Raw genomic sequence first — 22,598 nt, 5'->3', positions numbered from 1 at the left:
ACACAATGAACGATTTATTTTTCGTTAAAAAATGAAAGTAATGACGTCATGCGTAAGCATGATGAACAACTTTCACTTGTACCAATCTCCATGGGTTATTCGTTGGATCTCTAGTTCTTTTAAATGTGCTTTGAGGAGGAATTTACATTGCACTAAAAGCAGTAGCTTTGTTCCTGATGATCACAAGTTATTGGCGAAGAAAATATGGGATTACTTGATTCTTGGACATGAAATTTCAAAGGTATAAAATAATCCTTTCACCTACATATATTTTTTAAGTAGCTATGTATGATTAAAATCATGAGCATATCTGGTAATAAACTTTATTAAAAAGATTCAGAATGAGGTGATTTCTTTCTTGAGAGAAATAGTGTCCAGGCACCACGAATCTCTTAACAGACCCCCCCCCCCCTTTCGTAATTTCTTCTAAAGTAAACGGTCTTCATTACAGAGTGATGTTATATTGGTTCTAGGAAACCATGATTTACGGACAGCTGAACATGGTGCTAGTTTATGGCTTCAAGGAGTGGCACCATGGATTCTGTTCTCGGGAAAAGAAGGTGCAAATACTAGAGGTGAATTCCTTCTTCTTCAATCATTGTATTTATGAATCTAGCTGTCATTTAAAATGCTTGATAACCTGACTATATATTTGTTTTGTGTTCAATGTAGGGAAATGGACAAAACCTGAAGCTGAGATATTTAAAGATGTGGCCATATCTCTAGGTGTCAACAAAAATAAAATTTTGTTGGAACCCCATGCTACTAACACAGGTGAAAATGTACGCTTCTCATACAACATCCTGCAACAAAGAAACTTATTACCAAAAGAAAAGATACTTTTGGTGCAGATGCCATACATGGAAAGAAGAGTTTATGCCACATTTATGAAACAATGGTCAGGTTTCTCAGAAACTCCCAATTTGCAAGTTTTGGTGACCTCACCACGAATTCCAATGCTCAGTTACCCCAATACAGAAGTGGGATCACTGTGTGATGTTATTAGTGCTATGATAGGATGTCTATACAGAATACAGATTTATCCACAAAAAGGTTTTCAGATTCCACAGACTATCCCAGATACTGTTCTACAGAGCTACAAAAAGTTACTCCAAACAAATATGTATAATGACCTAATTAATATTTAATCATAGATAATTATGCTTTTAATGTTCCTCAGTGGAGTAGAATTGTGCTTGATGCACATAAATACCCCATTGAGTGCTTTGACTGTAAAATATACATTCCACTTTTAAATGCTCATCAAATTAATTGCACACAACATTATTTCACAAGTTTCATTTATTATTTCATTGCTATATTAAATTAACAAAAAACTTTGCCTTGAAAACAACAAAATTAATACATGTACTGATGGATAAAAAATGATTAAAAATCGGACAAATGTTATGATTTTTTCTGAGTAAAAGAATGCTTTTCAAGAATAGGTGAAAATTAAGCCCACACGCTTGTTTTTGAAACTGAGCCCAAGAATTGAACCTGCCAAGCATATACATGTACATGTATTCTTATGAGCTGATTTGAAGAGCATGTAACACAGATTCAGTCAGAATGTAGAGTTTCTGTGATGTTGCCTGTACACCAACAATGTGATCTGTACACTCCAGTGAAACCACTTGTTGCTTGGCAACATGGCTAATTTGTCTTCCATCTTTATGATTTCTGACTGGAGTTGCAATAGGTGCTGGCTGTCTGTATACATATGCATGTCGCCATATGTCAAAGATAACAGCAAACGAACAGTCTGGAGCACATAAGGTAAATTTTCGATTTTGTTTAGAGGCCTGAACGTAACCAAATGCATTGAATGTTGCCACATGTTGCCATGGAAGTTCTGTTTCTTTGCACAGGTTTTCTGGTTGCCACATGATTCCATCAACATCATGACGTAAACAGGGAGCAGGGGGTTTGTCTTTATCAAGCGAGGCAGAGAAAAGAAATTGATGGCTCCCTGTGCTTGTCTATAAGTTCAGGGACCTATATACTATATAGGTATATAGGTCCCTGATAAGTTTAAAAATATTCTAATGAAAGAATACAAAAATAAATAATAATCATGCAAAAAATTAACAATTTAAAATTGAAATGGTTTTATTCCTTATAGCTATATAAATATACACATGATAATGCAACTGCACTGTACCTATCAAGCTTACCTGATGTGTAATTTTATTGCGTATCTCCATCAAACTTCATTAAAGAAGAGGATTCGTCTGGGAATATGTCACATTGCTCCAGTTGTTGTGAGTTGTATGGATATACTGTTAATCTTTCTTTGGTTTTTTACAATGAATAGTCTACTACATGTAATAAATCGCCATAACCCTCTTAGATGCTTTTAGAGGGACCATTGAGGGACTCACGTGACTAATATGCGTTGGTTCTGCAAATAAATTATAAAATATAACAGATGAAACATTACTAGACATTACTAAACAAATTAATTTAAAGTTCATTATGGGCCAAAAACAGTCTTATGGAAACCTGTTCTTGCTTCTCCTCGTGGACAGCTAAAGGGGGTAACTTTTGGAACTTAATTCCTGTCCAAATACGACTCGAACGATTAAGTTGTCCAAAATGTGCATACACATAGTGGATATAGTCATGTATAAAATAAATAAAAAAATAACGAAAATTAAACGACAGGAATTTGGGAGGGGGGTGTTGTGTTGTACATCCTTAAAGTTTGTGATTACAAAGTACCAATATACGAATATAGGACTTGAAATTGAATAATTGGCAATAGGTATTTATTTAATCAACATCATAACAATTTACAATCATAAAATAATAATTAAAAAAAAGCAGATAAAGGTGTTTATTTGATATACCAGTCAATTAGGATAGAATTGAAAAAAAAGAGAAAGATGTTTTCCATGGAAAATGACTTCAACTGCGGTATTTTTAGATCCATGCAATAGTTAATATTTAGGCCTTTTAAAAATCTATATCTGAATAAATTATTAGAGAAGAAAAAGTCCACAGAAGTTAAAAGGACTTATTTCCTATACATTTGTAACAATCAATTGAATGTCTCATCGTTTTCTACACCTTTTGTAAAACCTCATGTACGTAAAAGAGAAACTGAGAGGAGTTTCGTAAAATACGGAACTCATTAAAACTTGTTATTCCTAAATGCGAAATTTTGTGGAAAAATTGAATTATATTTAAAAGAAAATCACCCAAAAACACAAATGTTAAATCTGCTTAAAAATTGAAGATCTATGCTATTGACTAAGTTGAATTCACGAGAATTCCCAACATTCCCATGAAAGAATAAACAGAGTATTCATTAACTGAAATATAAATATAGATATTTTCTGATTCGTGGTTCGAATATATATATATATATATATATATATATATATATATATATATATATATATATATATATACTGAAGAAATTAATTAAGGTAGAAATTTGTGTTATACTCGATGATAATTTTGAATGTATATAAACAAAGAGAGTACATGTAAAACCCCTGTCACTCCGGGACTGCGTCCTTACGGCAATCGCACGGCGTCCACAGAAAATGCAATACGCCGAGTTGAGCGCAGTAGTCTCCTACAGCGCCGTGACAACGCGGCGAGATCTCCACTGAGCACGGTAGGGTCGCGTAGGGTCTCCTAGAACGCCAGGGGACGGCGCGCACTTTGGGCATGCACAAAGTACGCGCCGTGTGATCGCAGTCTGATAAAAACGCAGTAGAAACGTAGTATGATCGCCGTAGCAGCGCAGCGAGATCTCCAACAACGCAGTGCATGGGAGCTCCTTGAAAGTATAGACTGCGCTTCCACGGAGACCTCGCGGAGTCCTTGGAGATGTCACTGCTTTTACGGCGCTTCTAATGAGATTGTCTTGTGATTTTTTGACTGCGATTACACAGCGACAACAAGGAGTTGTCATTGCAGTCATTGCGCTCCCTTGGCGTTTCTACAGCGTCCATTGGCGATCACAATGCGCTTTCACGGCGTTGTTAGAGCGTTGTCAGCTAGCTCACAAAACAAGAGCAATGGCCTCATATTTGATCAGCAATAATTCTAACGTATTTGTTGCACTCCTGACCAAGAGCATGGGAGTAGAACTGGGAGGTAAAAATTACATCAGAACTTGTGCTGTTGTTTCAGTGGAGTTGCGGTGGAATTACTTAAATTTTATAACAACTTTTCAGTGTGTTTATTTTTACATTCATAATAAAATCAAAGAAAAGAAGAAAACACATCTGAATTGATATAATTGAAAAAAGGATTTTAATAATAAAACTATCAATAATTTAGTACTAAATTATTCAAATAGATTATTTTCAATTAAAGAATATTTTGTGGCATAAGTAGATGTATTTTCGTCATGTGACTTGAATCTTTAAAAAAAAAAATGTGATACGCTCCTTCTGAATATACATTTGTATATCCATAGTGAAGAACGCATTGTATTGTGAACGCAGCAAGCGCCGTGAGAACGCCGTGAACGCAAGGTGACAACTCCTAACACGCCATAAAAGCTCCGCGGAAGCGCAGTCAATCGCGAAGAGATCTCCGAGGGAACGCAGTAGCACGCCGCGAGAACGCCGTAGAAACGCATGGGGACGCCGTGACATCTTCACATTGTGAAAATTTTACAGAAATTTGTGCGATTTCCCTGCGATTCCGTTGCGATTTTAAAAATTTAACAACACCGTAATAACTCCGTGTGAACGCAGCTGGTGTGACAGGGCCCTAACATCAAGATAAATTCTTATATCTATACTGTCATTCTCTATTCAGAGTTGTCGTTCCCGCTTCGCTCCTACATTCAGGTAGCGTAGCGGAAGACAACTCTGGATAGAGAATGCTATATACTGTTAAACAACTTTCATACGCATATGCGAGAAATATCCACAAGATTCGTAGCAACCCAAGCTCGTGGATAATTATCTTCGCGAACGAGCCAATCGCTAGGCCATGTCTTATTCCCATAAAATAATAAGTGTAAGCAGGACGGTGATATGATATATAAATGATGTTTCGGTTTTTTCTTCTCAAAACCCATCATAATCTATTGATCTATAAATGTAATAAATTTAGTAATTGTGTTTTTATTGGTGACTTAACAGTCACTACTTTCAATTTCATTTTTCACATTATGATTTTCATGTGAATAAATAGAGCAGTATTGAATGTGTGTAATGCTTGTCAAGAAATAAATGAGATACATATATACATGCATTAACATTTTACTAATACTCAGCGTAAGATTGATTTTACACAAACAAGGACTTGCTAATAAGGCTTTACGACAGACAGCATAAGAGGAAAGGGTAAAATTTTATTGTTCTTAAATAGAGAATATTTCTGTGTAGCCTAAGCAGTGGCAGAAATGGGGGGGGGGGGGGGGTTAACACATACAAAATTCTATTTCAGTGTGGCAAAAATAGTTTGACATGCGTTCAAGAAAATATTTCCAGGGTTTTTTTTTTTATACATATTCTATATGACATTGATCTTTTAGCACATAGCACTATTGACAAAGACATCCTTTCTCCCAGTTTCCAGCAGATTTCATAGTAATGAATTCTAGTTTTAAATCATTCCTATACCTCAAATTAATGCCGATATAATTGCATAAATGCACTTATAATTTATGACAAAGCAAAGTCCACTCCCTTCTCATCGTGAAGTAGGAATCAATTAATCTCAGTAGCGGATCCAGCGAAATTCAAATATTAAATGTAAAGGAAGAAATAGTTCCCCCCTTTTCCCACTACCACCCCAAAGGATACAGAAGTTCACTGTAGTTGGTAAGAAGAGTCGAGTATATATATGAAAGAATAGAGAAGTGTCCAACCAAAATCCCCCGGTTAGGTTTTTCGTGTTCGAACTGGTTTATTTTCTTCATTGACTCTTAAGGCCAGCATTTTTTTATTTTTAGGTTTACAAACCCGCCGCTCAAGTTTTTGAATTTTCAGAAAAAAATAAAATTGAGAAAAATGGAATTTTTTCTTTCAGATGTTGAATTTGAGTCGGGATCCAGATTTCAAATTTACGAACTCGTACTTCCGGTTTAAGATAAACACATGGCGTAGGTATCACACCGGTAATTTACCAATCAAAATGAACTTATCAGTTGTAGTTCCATACATATAAAATTAATTTTTCTTTCTTTTGATAATTTTTTTTATTTTCTTCCAGGCTATTTTTACAACTTTGGTACCTGTGCTTAGTAAATTTAATGTATTTTGTAAATAAATAAATTTTTTGACAGGAACTATTTTTTTCAGGACATAGGAGGCTACATCCTGGGGTGCACTGGAGCTGTTTATAGATTCGGCTCGGCTAGATATTGGTCTGACGCCCACCGATTCCGAGATTAGAAAGGACCCATTCCGGACAATCGTAACTACTCGGCTATTTCCGTGAACGATAAATTATTTCTCTCTCTGAAAATGGCCGAGTAGTTACGAATGCCATTCCGGAGTGCCAGAGCCTCGTTTTGATTTAGACGAGATGACCTGTCTCTATATATAAATATACTTCATATATTTTTTGATAGCCATTGAAACATGAAAATAACACGTCATGGTAAACAGTACCAATCTCCGTGGTTTATTCGTCGGATTTTTAGTTCTTTTAAATGGATGTAAATTACATTGCATTAACGACAGTAGCTTTGTTCCCGATGATCACCAGTTACAGGCTAAGAAAATATGGGATTTCTTGATTCTTGGACACGAAATTTCAGAAGTACTTATATTCCTACATCTATCCCTTACTAACTAAACTCCTTCAGCGGGGCCCTCTACAATATGTCAACGTATTAATTAGAATTTTTTTTCCAGTTTAGGTTTTTCTCCCTTAAATTCATCTTAAACTTGTAAGTATAGAAAATTAGTTTTGAAGATTTAAAATAGTATTAAATTATATTTTAGGAAAAGTATCAACAAGAGAAAAAATAACGTACGTTAATAGGCCTATAACATATTTTATATGTATTTATATGTAATAACGTCACGCTACGTTATCTCCAACGTGTAGCGTATTAGGGCAAATTGAGACGAAAAATGAAACATTTTTAGCCGTATTCAATATGGAATTTCATATTAATCTTTTGGCAAAGACCTTCATAAATATGATTGACATGTAAAAATGAGCACATTGACGCACCGGAACGACTTGACTTTACCGGTCCCCAGAAAAACGCGCTAAAATATAGTGTCGCCGTAGGCGACTTCAATATATATGAGATCGCGTGAGCGATCGAAAAAAATTTAAAATATGAAGTTTTAAGCCTTTTTGACCCCAAAATCGAATTCTACGGTTAAAAGTTCAGTTTAAAACTTCGTTTTTAAACGAAGTTTTTAACCTCGTTCTCTGAAAAAAAGTAATATAACTATTGTTTATTCAGTGAAAAGGAGACACGAAATAATTGTGAACGGAGCACGTGCGGCGCATGCTTAGTGCCGTTTCTTTTCACTCGGCACACCTTGGCCGATTCGTACCTCATCTAACGTTTGATGAAGGTGACGGAATTAGCCGAGGTTTGCCGAATGGTTTCTTTTGTACTATACTTAGCCATTTTTTTTCATGTAAACAAACCAACGAGATGTCGCTGAAGCTGAATTAAGATCTTGCAAAAAATACAGATGCAACTGAATTTCTTAATTAACCTAAAAGAACAAGACACTAACCCTAATCTCTCAGATGGTATGCGAGGACTAACTCAAATCTCCCAGGCGGATGCTAGACTAACCCATGTGCGAGGACTAACCCTAATCTCTCGGATGGATGCGAGACTAACCCTAATCAGTTGAAAACTTATGGAAGGACTAACCCTAATCTTTCAGGTGGGTGCAAGACTAACCTTAACCAGTCGAAAAATGTGCAAAACCAACCCTAATCAGTTGAGTGACGCAAGTCTTACGTCATAGTGCAATGAGCACGCGGATCTTGCGGATTTGGGGACCGGTAAAGTAAAGTCTACCCGACGCACCTGTCGGAGGTATCGATGGAATAGCGCATAAAGGAAAAAGTACCTACTGATCTCACATGGAATATGATAGGTACAATAGATCACGTGTAATTGTTATTTATTTTTGACGCATTCTTGAATTTGACTGTAGGCCTAATAATTTCTCGGCATCTGATTGTAGATTTTCAGCATATAAAAAATGACGTCACAATCGCATTCGTTTACAAACAGCACAGGGTTTCCCGAAAGTGACGGAGTTAGGGGGTTTGGCGATAATCCGAGATTCCTCTGACTCCAGACCTATTTACTCTTACGATTTCGCCGTATTTTGAGTCCAAAATACGTCTCACGTTTTGCTGTTATGTAAATACGAAAATCTGTCGTTTGGATTTCAGCATTTAGTTTTCGTTATGATCTGTCTCAGTTTGACGATTTTTAATTGTTAACAAAGAGATGGATTTCAAACACTTCAGTGATGTCGGGTTGCCAAAACGCGATGGTTTAAAAAATGACAGAAACCCCTCGAAAGATAGCAAGGAATAATGATATTAAACCATGTTTTGGTAATCAAAAATTTAGTTGTGCTCTAGTAATATATGTAAAGTCGGTGGAAAGTGAATCTTACGGGCAAATGCCAAATCTCACTGACAAATTAAAAAAAAAAAATACTGAGAGACAACAATATGGGTAAACAGCAGGTCCGGTCCTTAACTAAAAAGAGAACCCGAAAGAATCGAGTTTATTTTTACTTTATAAATCATATTCTGTCTATAAAATCAATAACATGAATTTTTTATGGATGTTTTCCCTCGAAAAAAAAATTGAAAATGTAACAACATAGATTAGTGTAATATTTTAAGTCATCTCGATCCCGACTGAATTTCAAATACGTTGTTAATTGAAATTATAATTTTACCACATAATTTTACAATTCTTTTTCACATTATTTGGTCACCTGAGTCACTCAGGTGACCTATTGTTTTCTGTTTTCGTCCGTCGTGTGTTAACATTTGAATTTTTTCAGCTTCTTCTCATAGGCACTACCCAGCTTAATTGTTAAAAAAATATATATCTACTATACTATAAACATAACAAGGCATGAAACTAGCCTCCATGTTGGATTCCGCTTAGGGGCACTTTCTGACTAATAGCGAGAATTTCTCGCCTAAGTCGGACTTTTCTCAGACATCGGAAGCTGTCATTTATTGAAATAAAATCAAATCAGGTTGAATCTTGCAGTACGTTATGTTTATAGTATAGTAGATATATATTTTTTTAACAATTAAGCTGGGGAGTGCCTATGCTTCTTCTCTGAAACCGCTGAACCAATTTCAGCCAATTTTAGCATATGGCATCTATTTGTGAAGAGGAACAAAATTTGTGAATTTCATGGTCCCTGCCCCCCTGGGGCCTGAGGGGTGGGGCTAAAACCACCAAAATTAATGCTATCTTTAAAAATCTTCTTCTTTACTACTGGACACCAAGCAGTCAAACTGTTGGCATGACTGTAATAATTAAGCATTGAGCCCTCTACCAAAATTGTGAAATTCATGGCCCCAGGGTCAGGGGTTCTGGTGATAGGGTGGGGCTATATAGATCATATAGTGAAAGTGCATTATTTCTTTGAAAATCTTCTTCTCTACTCCTGGGTATTATTGAAACAAATTGCATACATAGTTATGATAAGCAAGGGTAGCTCTACCAAAATTGTGAAATTCATGGCCCCAGGGTCAGGGGTTCTGATGCTAGGGTGGGCTATATAGATTATATAGTGAAAGTGCATTTTTCTTCTCTACTCCTGGGTATTATTTAAACAAACTAAGTACATGTACATTGTTATGATATGCAAGGATGCCTCTTCCAAAATTGTGAATTTCATGGTCCCAGGGTCAAGGGTTCTGGTGAAAAAGGGGGGGGGGGGCTCTATTGATTATATAGTGATAAAGCAAAATTTCTTTGAAAAATATTCTTTTCTGCTTCTGGTTAAAAAGCAAAGAAGCTATAAGTATATAATTATGATAAGCAAGAGTGCTTCTTCCAGAGTAGTGAATTGCATGACCCCTGGGTCAGATGTGCTGGTGTAAGGTTGGGACTCTTGATAATATAGTGAAAATGCATTAATTCTATCAAATAATCCTGTCGGCTCCTTATTGTTAAGCAGATAAGCAAAGTGATTACTTATGATGAGCAAACCTCTGGTCCCAGGGTGAGTGGCTCTGGTGTTTCTCAGTGGGGAGGGGGGGGGGGGGGTGCTATTGATCATATTATAGTGAATCTGTAGTAAAAATGCATTATTTCTTTAGAAATCTTCTCTGCGCCTGGGCATATCAGAGGCAAAAAGAGTAAAAAAACAATTATAAGGAAGGGTATTTTTACCAGATTTTTGAACATCTGGACCATTTGGTCAAGTGTTCTGGTCCTGGCCAGGGCTCTATTAATTTATATTCTACTGAGAGGAGTTATTCCCCTTTGCCATTTACTTTTGATAATTAATCACTGTAAATAATATACTTGAAAGGTTAATAGAATAAGAGAATTATGCAAGAATTTTTATTGTATAATACAAAAAGTACTTTCATAGTTTTAATGATCAGGTAGACTTGCAAGTAATATATAAATAAAAATGAGACAAAAATAGCTTGCCTTATTAAATGTTCATCAAAGACCAAGAGAGGCCAATGTAAGAGATTTCAACAAGGGATTAAAATAGTACAGAAGCACTGATAGTTTGTTAATGTACTGTATGGTGAGAGTGATAAATGGGGAACAGATTAGAACCTAATTTATGAACTGTTAATGAATACTAGACTAATTATTTTGTTGATCCTGATCACCCTATTTTTCTTGCTTTTGGGCAACAAAGCGTCACCTTTCAGTTCATTTTATACTCTATGGATCCTCTAAATTGTTGTGTTATACTCAGGTGACCGTTAAGACCCTTGGGCCTCTTGTTTTTTATTAAAGGCAGAGCCTGGTACCCACATGTTTTTTATTTAATTTCATTTTTTAAGTTATATAGAACTCTTAGTCATTAAAGTAGGTCGCGGGTTTGATGACGTCGTTAAAACTGGGTACGCAATTTATATGATTTGGGCGACTTTCTTGTGCACATTTGATTATGACGTCACAAAGAAAAAGAAATCTGCGATGATTTTTGTTTTATTAAATTCTTCAGTATATTATTATTTAGCTACAACTTTTCTTGGAATTGGTAGTTAAGTGTTATATTATTTAAGCAACAACTTATCACACATAATGAAGACTTTTTACGATTTGTATAGTCGATGCAATACTTACATATAACTTTTGTTGGAATTGGTAATTTAGTGAAGAAGGCTTATTACGATTCGAATGATCGACACTGGAAGTATCAAAAACGTTTAATTATTTGTTATTTTCTCGGGCCTTTCCTGCAAGCTTGGAAAATACAATTGGTTGTTTTTCGGCTTGTCGGAAAGGCCCGAGAAATTGCGATTGATTTGTTTTCACTTGGTATCGCGAAACGATATGGACATAAGATTCATCTGACCTTTTTTCCTTTGATCGTATTTGAATTAACAGTTTGTTTTATTAATAAAGAAGCCATTATTTAAAAAAAATCGCAAATACTCCTGTTACATCAAAAGATTAACCTATATTTTAAAAAAGGGTATTTTTAAAATATATAAATCTACAAGTTTATACTGCTAAGGTACGATGAAACATAAAGACAATTTTTTAGCGACACTGACCTCCTGTTAGGGAACAACTATTTGATTTTGAGGGAGAGGGGGTGGCAAATTTTACTGAGTAAGATTGTTTATTTTCATGTCGGTGAAGGACAGATTATTTATTTCTGCTTCACTGGAAAAAGTCTGACAAGCAAAAAAAAAAAAAAAACAAACAAACAAACAAAAAACAAAAAGAAAGAAATACCTCAAAGTTGAAAACTCCCATTTGAAGGGGGGGGGGGGGCTAGAACTACCGGTAGTCATGGAGAGATTATTTATTTTCAACATTTTCGAGGACAGATTATTTATTTACAAAATCTGTAAGCCCCCCCCCCCCCCCCGAATGAAATGGTCGTCCCCTAAGCAACAGCATGCAATGCTGTTTAATATATACCTACAGATTTTATTCGCTACTTTGCTTTCCATGTCCAACAAGTAGAATTAATGTTCTAAAAAAATGGCTGTTGATAACGTCAGATAAAATTAATTTGTAAATTCTCGTCCCATTTACCCCTCTGAAAATGTGGTATGTAAAACTAAATATTTTTTTTAAATATACACCGAAAATATATTGTATTTAGCCGGGACGATATTTGGCAGAAATTCGTAGATTTGAGCGCCTTGCTGAATGGTCTAAATAAAAAAAAATTATGTACTTGAATTACTTGAATTAGAGGATAGCGTTTTCCGCCAGCACGCTGGAAAAGAAAAATACACCAAATGTAAGGATACGTCTAATCTACGAAAAAATGCAAAACAAAAACAAACAAGAAAGAAACGATAAGAAAACAACACATAAAGAAAGTAATTTGGAAGAAAGAATCTAAAGGATTGACTTGTTTAACGTCCCTTGCGAGAATTTTCACAAATATAAGACGTACAAAAAAAACCTAATCTGAAGAGAAACATGCCTAATAATCATTTCATTGATATTGAATTATTTTGATACGATTCACGGGTCACTTGAAAGCAGATAGACGTGATTTTTTTTTTTATAAAAATTATCTTATTCTTCTGCACTGAATATCGGATAGACATTCACGACGTCAAGCATGTCGTCGCGATATTTTATGACGTCGTTCTTAAAAATGTTACATTTTGCGATATAAAAGCAATTATCCACATTTAAATTACGCGAAAACTAACCCGAAGACATATTAATTTTTTCACATTGATTTATTTCAAATCAATTCTTTGTTAAAATACCAAAGGGGAAACAATTTCGTCTGCACCATTTAAAAGTTATTGGTATTTTTTGAAACAAAATCTTGCCTCAAAACGAGCCGAAAACGACGTTTTTCTTATATAATTCAATAGAATGACGTCGAAAATGTAACGACAACAATGGCATGTTTGGGATTTAATTACACAAAAACGATGCAGAAGAATTTTATAAAATTTTCAGAGAATATAAAACGAAGGTAGAGGATTCATATAACTAATTTTCATGATATGTTTTCGGACACTTTTAAATGGCCTGCAAAGCCGCGAAACTTGGCGTAAACTTATTTGAAAAAATAATTAAAATTACACAAAGTATGATGAAGTCTTCATACATTAGTATTCCATTGAAAATAAGCATAACACCTGGCATAATATTCTTTTTTTAAATCTTATTTTGTTTTTGTATGATATATTGGTAATTTAAAACATAAATATTTCATTTACAAACAAGAAATAATTAAAGATACATAACCATAGTCACGTAATAAATATCCAGTGATTCCTGAATGCGCAAGAACGAGCAAATTTTGCTAAAAAATCATTAGGGTTCTCTAGGGTTCTTTAGAGTTCTCTGTTTAGTAGTACCCCAGCAGGTCTGGTACAGTCACTAGATTTAGCTACATAGCTTGAATTACCTACATAGCTTTATTTACGTACCTGAAGTATAGTTTTATTTAGCTACTAAATCAAACTTATTTCTTAAATTAGCATTTCCCCCAGAAAGTGCAGAATACTGCACTTTGATGCAGTGATAATTTTCAACTTTGAACTCATCTGAAAACAATTCTTGAAAAAATCACTCTTGGAGATGTGTCTTTTTCTGCGCAATCAAAGTTCTAAAAGTTTTGGGCTATATACAACAGTTAATTTATGACCAAACAGTTACTTCTTAAATGAAATAACAAAGAAAACTAGTTCTGGTTAACATGAACACAATGAGAGGCAATCATACTTATCCACGCCCCATTGCACACAAGGTGGTGTACAGTTACTCAAACAATGGAAATACATCTTTTCCTTAAAAGTGTTCAAACGCAGCAATGTTAGAACTATCCCTGCTTTGGATTGCTTTTTATATAATCCCTAGTATAAATATAGTAGTCATTTAATATTTGCGTTTTTTTTTTTGTATTTTTAAAATGAAAAGCAAAATTGTGAAAAGTTATCTTGAAATAGCTAAATAAAGCTACCTGAGGTAGGTAAATAAAGCTACGGTAGGTAATTTTAGCTACGTAGCTAAATGTACTGGACCTGAACAGGTCTGTGACTCTAACCCCCGCATTTATATTTAAACTTTGGTTGTTAGTACGGGAATTAATGTTGCAGCTGTTGCAGAAAAAATACATAACCCGCTTACGCGGGTTATGTGAATTTTTTCTGCAATAGGTGCAACGTTAATTCCCGTACTAAAAAAGAAAGAAAGACATTTTATTGTTTATATCTATATCATTATAAAAAAAAAACATTCGAAGTAAATTAAATATGTTAAATATTGTATTATAGGTGTGTATGCCATTGTATGCTTAATTGATAGAACAGCCGTTGCTTAAGAAATCTATGCTGGTGGCTTGCTTAGTGTTGTTTTAATATGGACTGATTAACGGCAATGGTTTTTATAAGAAATAAAGGAAATAATATTCAGTGGGTGTAAATATGTTGTGACATGTGCGGGGGTTAGAGTCACATGTCACAAAATAAAAGCAGACCAAATATCTAGCCCAGCCGAATCTCCACCGAGATAAGGGTTAGAGTCAGAGGAATCTCGGATTATCCTACATCTATCAGCTGCATATATGTATTTTAAGTGGTCATGCATGTTCAGAAGCACGAGTATATCTGGTAATAAAGTTCATAAAATTTTAAGGGATTGATTTTGTTCTTCACAGAAATGGTGTAACAACCCCCCCCCCCCCCCCCACCATCACCACCACGAAAATAATATATAGATCTAGAAACTATCAGCAGGTCATTTTTTTTAATAAACTAAATGATTTTCATTACAGAGTGATGTTATATTGGTTCTAGGAAACCATGACTTACGAACAGTTGAACATGCTGCCATGTTGTGGCGTCAAGGAATGGCACCATGGATTCTCTTCTCAGGAAAGGAAGGTGCAAATACTAGAGGTGAATTCCTTCTTCTTCATTTATTGAATTTATGAATATAGATGTCATTTAAAATGCAGAATAACCTGACTTTATATATATTTGTTTTGTGTTCCATGTAGGGAAATGGAAAAAATCTGAAGCTGAGATATTTAAAGATAGGGCCATATCTCTAGGTGTCAACAAAAATAAAATTCTGTTGGAACCCAAAGCTACTAATACAGGTGAAAATGTAAGCTTTTCATACAATATCCTGAAACAAAGAAACTTATTACCAAAAAAAAAAGATACTTTTGGTGCAGATGCCATACATGGAAAGAAGAGTTTATGCCACATTCATGAAACTATGGCCAGGCTTCAGAGAAACTCCTGATTTGCAAGTTTTGGTGACTTCACCGCCAATTCCAATGCTCAGTTACCCCAATACAGAAGTGGGATCACTGCGTGATGTTATTAGTGCTCTGATGGGATGTCTACATAGAATACAGATTTATCCACAAAAAGGTTTTCAGATTCCACAGACTATCCCAGATACTGTTCTACAGAGCTACAAAAAGTTACGCAACACAAATATGTATAATGACCAAATTAATTTTTAATCATAGATTATTATGCTTGTAGTGTTCCTCAGTTTGTTAGAATTGTGTTTGATGCACATAAACACGCCCAGTGCTTGGACTGTAAAATATACATTCCACTTTTAAATGCTCATCAAATAAAATTGCACACAACATTAGTAAACAGTTTTATTTATTGTTTCATTGCTATATTAAAATTAACAAAAACTTTGTTTTGAAAACAACAAAATTGATACATGTATTGATGGCTAAAAATGATTCTAAACCAGATTAATGTAAAGATTTTTCTGATCAAAAGCATGTTTTTCATGAATGTGTGAAAATTAAGTCAACATGCTTGTTTTTGAAACTGAGGGCCAAGAACTGAATTTGCCATGCATACACATGTATTCTTATGAACTGATTTGAACAGCATGTAACACAGATTCAGTCAAAATATAGAGTTTCTGTGATGTTGCCTTTATACCAACAATGTGATCTGTACACTCCAGTGAAACCACTTGTTGCTTGGCAACATGGCTAATTTGCCGTCCATCTTTACGATTTCTGACTGGAGTTGCAATAGGTGCTGGCTGTCTATATACATAGGCATGTCGCCATATGTCACAAATAACAGCAAATGAACAGTCTGGAGCACATAAGGTAAATTTTCGATTTTGTTTAGAGGCCTGAACATAACCAAATGCATTGAATGTTGCCACATGTTGCCATGGAAGTTCTGTTTCTTTGCACTGGTTTTCTGGTTGCCACATGATGCCATCAACATCATGACGTAAACAGAGAGCAGAGGATTTGTCTTTATCAAGCGAGGCAGAGAAAAGAAACTGATGGCTCCCTGTGTTTGTCTATCAAATTAAAAAGAAAGAAAGCTTTTCATGAAAGAATAAAAAATTACATAATAATCATGCAAAAAAAATTAACAATTTAAAATTGAAATGGTTTTATTCCCTATAGCTGTAAATATACACATGATAATGCAACTACACTGTACCTATCAAGCTTACCTGATGTGTTATTTTATGTGTATCTCCATCAAACCTCATTAAAGAAGAGGATTCCTCTGGGAATACATCACATTCCTCGAGCTGTTGTGAGTTGTATGGTTTTTCTTTCCCCTCTTCAGGATCAGGATTCTACAACATTGGGGCAAAATTTTCACCTTATAATTAAAAACTGTTTTTTTTTGCATTTACGTTTTTCAAGTAGTTGAAATTTGCAAAGTGATTTAAGAGAAGACATCGAAAAGAACAACTTGACAAACCACACACAACTTTTATAATGTACAGTAAAACACACTTATATTAATGAAATGACACCTACAGCGAAGTGCTTTTCATTTCCTGTGACTTTAAAATACATCATGAATCTAATGAATATAATGAATTACGCTTACAACGAAGCAAAATCTTCCATCCCTGGCACTTCATTATAAGCGTGTTTTACTGCATATGGTACTCACCAGCTGGTCGGAGGTAAGACCTGCCAATCTCTCGTGGATCTGAGCTATCATTGCTGGATCCATAGTCATTTCACCACGATTGTCTCCCACTACAATATGTGACCACACCTGCTCCTCGCATTTACTCAAAGTCAACTCTACCCTGTTTTGGGAGTTTATAAAAATAATGACCAAAAACATGAATCTCATTTTCTCAAAACCACAACATATAGGCTAAGTACATGTAATATATATATTTTGGGACTAAATAATGGACAAAAAATTAGCAAATCAAGTTTCTCTACGTCTTTTACCTCTGGTCTTGAATTTTCCAAGTGCTACCTTCTACATCTATATCTCCAAATAGCTGACCCTTCAACAAATGGTTTCCATTTTTGATTCCGAAGTCAATGAAGTCATGTGATAATATGAAGTACACATCTGCTTTGGTCAGACCACTGGGTAAAGTGAACAATGCAGTCACTTCCTCGCTATTCTGTGACCAGGTGTATTCAGGTTCTGGCTTTTCTACAAACAGGGTAAATCACTTGTTTAACACTACATCCATCTGCGTGTTACATGACATTCCTTAAAAAATGCCCCGTAATGCCTAAATGTGGTTCATGGTGTTAAATACTGGTTAATCACTGCTACATGCATTTTTTCATACCATTTTGATAAAATATAATCATTTCAGATAAGATAATGGGAAATTCCAATATATTCATGCTTTTCTGACAATGTAGAGTTTCTAAACTTGAAGCCTGACCTTGTCCATTGGTTTCTGCCTCCATGGGTTCCTCTTCTCTAACTGGCTTCAGTGAGTCATACTCAAAGACAAAATCTGCCTCAGCCCCAACAATCAGAGCAGATCCGTCCTTACTGAAGGCAGCATAATCAAAAGGTCTTCTCCCATAAAGACGTCGACTTCGCTCTTGCACCCAAGTAATTTTATCTCCTGTGAATAAAAATTTAAAGTTCATTTCATCAATTAATTTCTTTTTAATCAAATGAAAAAATGGTAACCCTTAACAATATGTAGCTTTTGTAAAAAGTGAATTTTTGTCTAGAATATTACAAAAAAGTGAAAAACGTAGAGGAAAAAATATATTCTTTGAAGCTTAAACATCAAGTTATGTTTTTAAGGTTAATGTTGAATTTTATTCAGTTACAAAAACAGGCTCCTGTATACACACAAAATGGATACTTACCTGAGGATATTGTAATCCACTCCATGACTGTTAAATGTGTAGCTCTGTACTTGTCTTTCTGCTCAGCATCACACTCTACCACATGTACACACAGGCATTCCAGTTTGTATGCACTGTCCACTGTATGCAGCACTGCATCTACCAACAGGAATGGGGTGCTGTTCTCCAGTGGATCATTAGAAAATACAATCTGCATAAAGTCGAAAAATCTGAATAAGATTACTTGATGTACTGGAAATATTAATGTGAAATTTAACCCCCTAATTATGGCACCGACTTAAAAGTTCTTATAAGGAAATACATGTAGACCTCATTATGACATAATACTGTTTTATTTTTTTTTACACTAGTACCAGTGGCTTAATTCATGACTTCATATCAAGCCAAGGCTATGACCATATACAATATTAAATGTCTTAAAAACCTTCCAGAGCTGTGAACAATTCCTAGCTCCAGTGAAATACAAATGAAGCTTTCCAGCACCATCTCCAACCACAGCCATGTCTTCTGATACAAAACACAGGGAGGCATTTAGTCGGCCATTCACTGAGTTCTGCCTGTTCAGATCAGGAATGATTCCAGCATTACTGGTAATGGTGACACCGGCTCCCTGGTAAAAGATAGAACTTTTGTATCTTAAGTGCAATTAATAAATCACAAATTTTAATAGTTTACACTTATAGAACAGACGAGTTAAGTTTTGAAAGTCTGAGTCAGTTTCGTAATCCTGGGGTCTGAAACATTCATTGAATTTTGGGGAAAAATATCATTTTAAAGAAGCAGAGGTTTACATTCTCCCTTTAAATGTAAATGTAGCTAGTACATGTATCGAATTCAACTACATCAATTACACCATTAAATAGCTAGCGCATTTAAAATTTAGCACAATTGACATTTTTCAGATTGTTTTCAAAATCAAAATAAAAGCAAGACAAGAAATATGACAACACCCTCCTTATTCGATTTAAGAAAACAAACAAAGTCACCTTACAGTGAAACCTGTCTGACATGCACTAGAGACAAATTTTGTGTCAGAATAGACAGAATTAAAATGAAAATCAATGTTGGATTCCACAGTGAAACGGATTGCACAGGTGTTGGATTAGACAGTTTTCACTGTGCTTACTGTAGATAGTGCTTGAACTATACTCCAGCCACTGTCAATAAAGTAAATGTAGTCCGTGTTCCATGGATCCAGGTATAGGTGATTGTGGACTCCGAACAATTTAGCATGATGGTAGGAATACTGATCCTCCGAAAGTGATGTAAAGGCAATGCCTGTAAAATCAAAGTACATTTGTAAGCATCAATTTAAATCCCTCCTGTCATCAAACTTTACCCAGTTGAAAGCTAGAGTATACTAGAGCAGATATGATCACAATATTTGATATCAATACAACTTTTAGGTTTAAATTTCCAATATGTTACCATAACATTTTTACCCCATATTGTGCCCCCCTCCCCCAGCCCCTATGGGTTATGACATAACTAAACTTGAATTCACAGTACATATTTGAACATTTTGAATATTTGCACTATCTGAGGATACTTGTATGTGTATAATAAATAGGGATGTCAAAATATTTATTTTCCTTAGTGTAATATTCGATTGCATTATTCGAACGATAGTCGAATATATTCGGAACATTTTCCGAAAATAAAATTGTATTTCAAACTTCACTGGTACATGACGTATTTAGAATTCAGAAAGCCCTTTTACTTAAATTTATTTAAAAAGTAACATCAAAATTTATGCAATGTAATGCGTAGATAGCATGTTTTTTTTCCTAATTCTCCAAAATGTATGATTTCCCCGTCAATAGAATTCATAATTCGATCTGTGCATGCAGTCAGTTTTTATTTAAGCAAGCAAAGAAAAAAAATGCCAGGAGATTTTTTTTTAAAGCTTATTATGAAATAAATTGTGGGAGGGGGGGTTAATCTCTCACTATCCACACGTCAAGTGCCTGTGAAATTGTTAAACAGTTAGATACTGCTTATTCGATTATTGTTTGCTCTGGCTATCAAAATGTCCTTATACAGTTTAAAATGTAAGCGAATTGTTTTAATAATTATCGGAGTGTCAAAACATGTCAAAGTTATGGTTTCTTCCTTGCGTTTGAGCAATCTTAAAATAACAAAAAAATAATTGGTACATGGTATAAGATCAAGTCCAATTAATAATTTTACAAACAAAGCCTAGTAAATTGGTGAGTGATTTTAAATTACAAAAACAACACAGGCAGTTACTGCTAAATAATTCCCGCAGTACTCGGCAGTAGTGAAGCACTTATAATCACTGTACTTTTTATATGTACATGGAAAATCAACTGTTCTTTGTTGAGGAAAATTATCGACTGTTTCTTGGGAAAGACGGTTTCTCAATTTTGTAATGAGAATTCCATCACGTTATCACTCTTTTATTGTATTTATTTAATTATGAAAATATTCGAATGTCGTTTCATTATTCGATCGTCGATCCATTCGACTGATAGTCGAATAGTCGACTATTCGTTGACATCCTTAATAATAAATGACAATCATGATCTTCCTGTTCTTAAGAAGATTTTTCTGATACATTTTTATGATGCCTTTGGTCCCTTAATATTTTGGTCCTGTCCTACCCACAGGGGCCATGACTTGTACAAACTTGTATCTGTTTTACCTGAAGATGTTTCACCTTGCATACTGGTATTAATCTGTACAGTGCCAAGTTTGATTGAAATTGAAGTGGTTCCAGAGAATAAATGAAAATATGAAAAATTAACCACCACAACAGACAATAGACAAATTTTGATCTGATGGCTCACTTGAGCCTTTGGTTCAGGTGAGCTAAGTAGGCACCTGCAAACAATTTATTTTTTATTTTAGACCTTTTACATTATTAATAGTTCTAAAATACAAAAAGGTTGGAGCTCTAGCTAGTGAAGTCACAACAAATTTGTCCTTAAGAATCTCTTATCAAAGTATTTTCAAAAAAGGAAAAACAAATCATAGGTTTTCTCTTAAGATGAAAATAAATCTTAAGATTTTTTGTGAAAGGGTTACTGGACATAGATCTTTGGTTTCTAAAAATCACCAATTCTGTTTAGCGCAAGGAAAGAAATGTTTGTTTACAGTTATCAGATTGACCCAAATTTTATGCACCGACCCAAATATTATTTTTTCCTAGAATCTTGAAATTGCATGTTCATATATTTTTCCTTCATTAACAGTTTAAAGATTGTAGTATCACTTCTTATTAACCATTAAAAACAATATTGTATGGCTTGAAGACTTGAAGTCTTAAAAAAATTGTATTTCAAAAAAAAAAAAAAAATTAAAACAAAATCCTATCTACTGACCATTTTTATATTAGCATTAATAGTAAACCTTTATATTTTTCCAAGGCCAAATAGTTGAACCCAAACTTTTCAAAAGTTATGTCCCTTGGCCACCATCTTTGGGGAAAACCCACAGAATCTTCACAGTAGCCTTTGTACTTTTCTGGTTTGTAACTTTGTTATTTGACTGGAAAAAAATATTTACATCTTGTACATACTGTTTGTTCTGAGATGAGACTACCCATTGAAAGAAATCGGAGCATGACAAAATGTTTGGTAGCATAAAGAGAAGAAATGTCGTTTCTTTCCCTTTTGACCTTTTGGTTGACCCTGCAAAGGGAAACAACTTTTGCAAAGTTTTCTTTTTAGGCACTATGCAGTCGAGTGAAACAGATCCAGCACAATCTCTTCATTATCTAGCTATATAGTTTTGTGGCCCCAAAACAGATAAAAGCCCATGCTTTTAATAATTTAATCTATTTATACACAATATTGATGCTTTCATGTAAATCAATTTTACTAATCAAAGCTTTGTTCATGGGAATGGTACCTTTTTCAGAAAATTATTTCGCGAATGTTCCATTCTGCTCTTCTTAAATCAATGTTAATGAAAATGACAACAGTATACAACTTATCAATAAACGTTACCATTGTCTAATTTGCATGTATATGTTGGCAAAGGATCAAGACTCAGCTTATATCCGTCAAAATTTGGATCCAAAAGCTCGCGACGTACGCGTAACTCTACTTTGTCCGCCATGTTTGTAAAATTACGAAATTACGTTTTTAAAGGAACGAAAATAAAAAAATATCCCATTAACAAAATATATGAATTTGCTAATTTTAAGATAAACTGTGATAGAAAAATAGCTGTATAATGAATATTTTTGTACGTCTATGAAAAACTACTTGCATTTTAAAATCTTAAATCGAATTTAATGTATTACAACATTATGCGTTTTGCCAAAAACAATTCTAAACGGATGTGGATAAGAGTTATAAAAATAGGCAGGGGATTTTCCAGTGAAATGTGAAAGTAAAC

At 34.5% G+C, this 22,598-nt stretch overlaps 3 protein-coding genes across 5 annotated transcripts; 2 read left to right on the top strand and 1 right to left on the bottom strand.

Moving 5' to 3' along the window:
• Window positions 1-58: 58 nt before the first annotated feature.
• LOC133204632 (uncharacterized protein SCO4629-like) lies at window positions 59-1,394 on the top strand. The gene is made up of 3 exons (XM_061340384.1): window positions 59-241; window positions 452-575; window positions 673-1,394. The coding sequence occupies exons 1-3, from the start codon at window positions 59-61 to the stop codon at window positions 1,146-1,148; spliced, it is 783 nt and encodes a 260-aa protein (XP_061196368.1). The 3' UTR covers window positions 1,149-1,394.
• Window positions 1,395-1,403: 9 nt separating this feature from the next.
• On the bottom strand, window positions 1,404-22,316 carry LOC133172522 (nudC domain-containing protein 1-like). Of its 2 annotated transcripts, none has more exons than XM_061307428.1 (9): window positions 22,205-22,316; window positions 19,360-19,511; window positions 18,658-18,843; window positions 18,234-18,423; window positions 17,792-17,980; window positions 17,337-17,550; window positions 17,044-17,185; window positions 16,589-16,717; window positions 1,404-1,982 (listed from the first exon to the last, which is right to left on the bottom strand). In XM_061307428.1, the coding sequence occupies exons 1-9, from the start codon at window positions 22,314-22,316 to the stop codon at window positions 1,530-1,532; spliced, it is 1,767 nt and encodes a 588-aa protein (XP_061163412.1). In that variant the 3' UTR covers window positions 1,404-1,529. The 2 variants fall into 2 exon arrangements, with proteins under 2 accessions (XP_061163412.1, XP_061163411.1); XM_061307427.1 differs by lacking the exon at window positions 1,404-1,982 and adding an exon at window positions 15,808-16,429.
• LOC133206264 (uncharacterized protein SCO4629-like) lies at window positions 6,624-15,727 on the top strand. Of its 2 annotated transcripts, none has more exons than XR_009723728.1 (3): window positions 6,624-6,741; window positions 14,904-15,027; window positions 15,129-15,727. XR_009723728.1 is itself a non-coding variant. In XM_061342210.1 (3 exons), the coding sequence occupies exons 1-3, from the start codon at window positions 7,815-7,817 to the stop codon at window positions 15,377-15,379; spliced, it is 402 nt and encodes a 133-aa protein (XP_061198194.1). In that variant the 5' UTR covers window positions 7,581-7,814; the 3' UTR covers window positions 15,380-15,727. The 2 variants fall into 2 exon arrangements, 1 of the variants encoding a protein (XP_061198194.1); XM_061342210.1 differs by lacking the exon at window positions 6,624-6,741 and adding an exon at window positions 7,581-7,841.
• Window positions 22,317-22,598: the final 282 nt, after the last annotated feature.

This window comes from Saccostrea echinata, unplaced genomic scaffold, assembly GCF_033153115.1.
Source record: "Saccostrea echinata isolate AGI-Se365-2 ecotype Australia unplaced genomic scaffold, CSIRO_AGI_Sech_v1 ptg000054l, whole genome shotgun sequence".
In the NCBI taxonomy this organism is placed as follows: domain Eukaryota; kingdom Metazoa; phylum Mollusca; class Bivalvia; order Ostreida; family Ostreidae; genus Saccostrea; species Saccostrea echinata.
The sequence above is the reverse complement of the archived record's forward strand: the minus strand, read 5'-3'. Positions and strand labels throughout refer to the sequence as shown.

Bases quoted from the DNA above. Each gene is read 5' to 3' on its own strand.
- LOC133204632 (XM_061340384.1), top strand. From the start codon at position 59: ATGATGAACAACTTTCACTTGTACCAATCTCCATGGGTTATTCGTTGG. The intron at 242-451 runs GTATAAAATAAT...TCTTCATTACAG, and splicing joins TTGGACATGAAATTTCAAAG to AGTGATGTTATATTGGTTCT. The intron at 576-672 runs GTGAATTCCTTC...TGTTCAATGTAG, and splicing joins AGAAGGTGCAAATACTAGAG to GGAAATGGACAAAACCTGAA.
- LOC133206264 (XM_061342210.1), top strand. From the start codon at position 7,815: ATGGAAGGACTAACCCTAATCTTTCAG. The intron at 7,842-14,903 runs GTGGGTGCAAGA...TTTTCATTACAG, and splicing joins GACTAACCCTAATCTTTCAG to AGTGATGTTATATTGGTTCT. The intron at 15,028-15,128 runs GTGAATTCCTTC...TGTTCCATGTAG, and splicing joins GGAAGGTGCAAATACTAGAG to GGAAATGGAAAAAATCTGAA.
- LOC133172522 (XM_061307428.1), bottom strand. From the start codon at position 22,316: ATGGCGGACAAAGTAGAGTTACGCGTACGTCGCGAGCTTTTGGATCCA. The intron at 16,718-17,043 runs GTGAGTACCATA...CCAATGTTGTAG, and splicing joins GTCTTACCTCCGACCAGCTG to AATCCTGATCCTGAAGAGGG. The intron at 1,983-16,588 runs GTAAGCTTGATA...CTGAACTTATAG, and splicing joins CACATAAAATAACACATCAG to ACAAGCACAGGGAGCCATCA.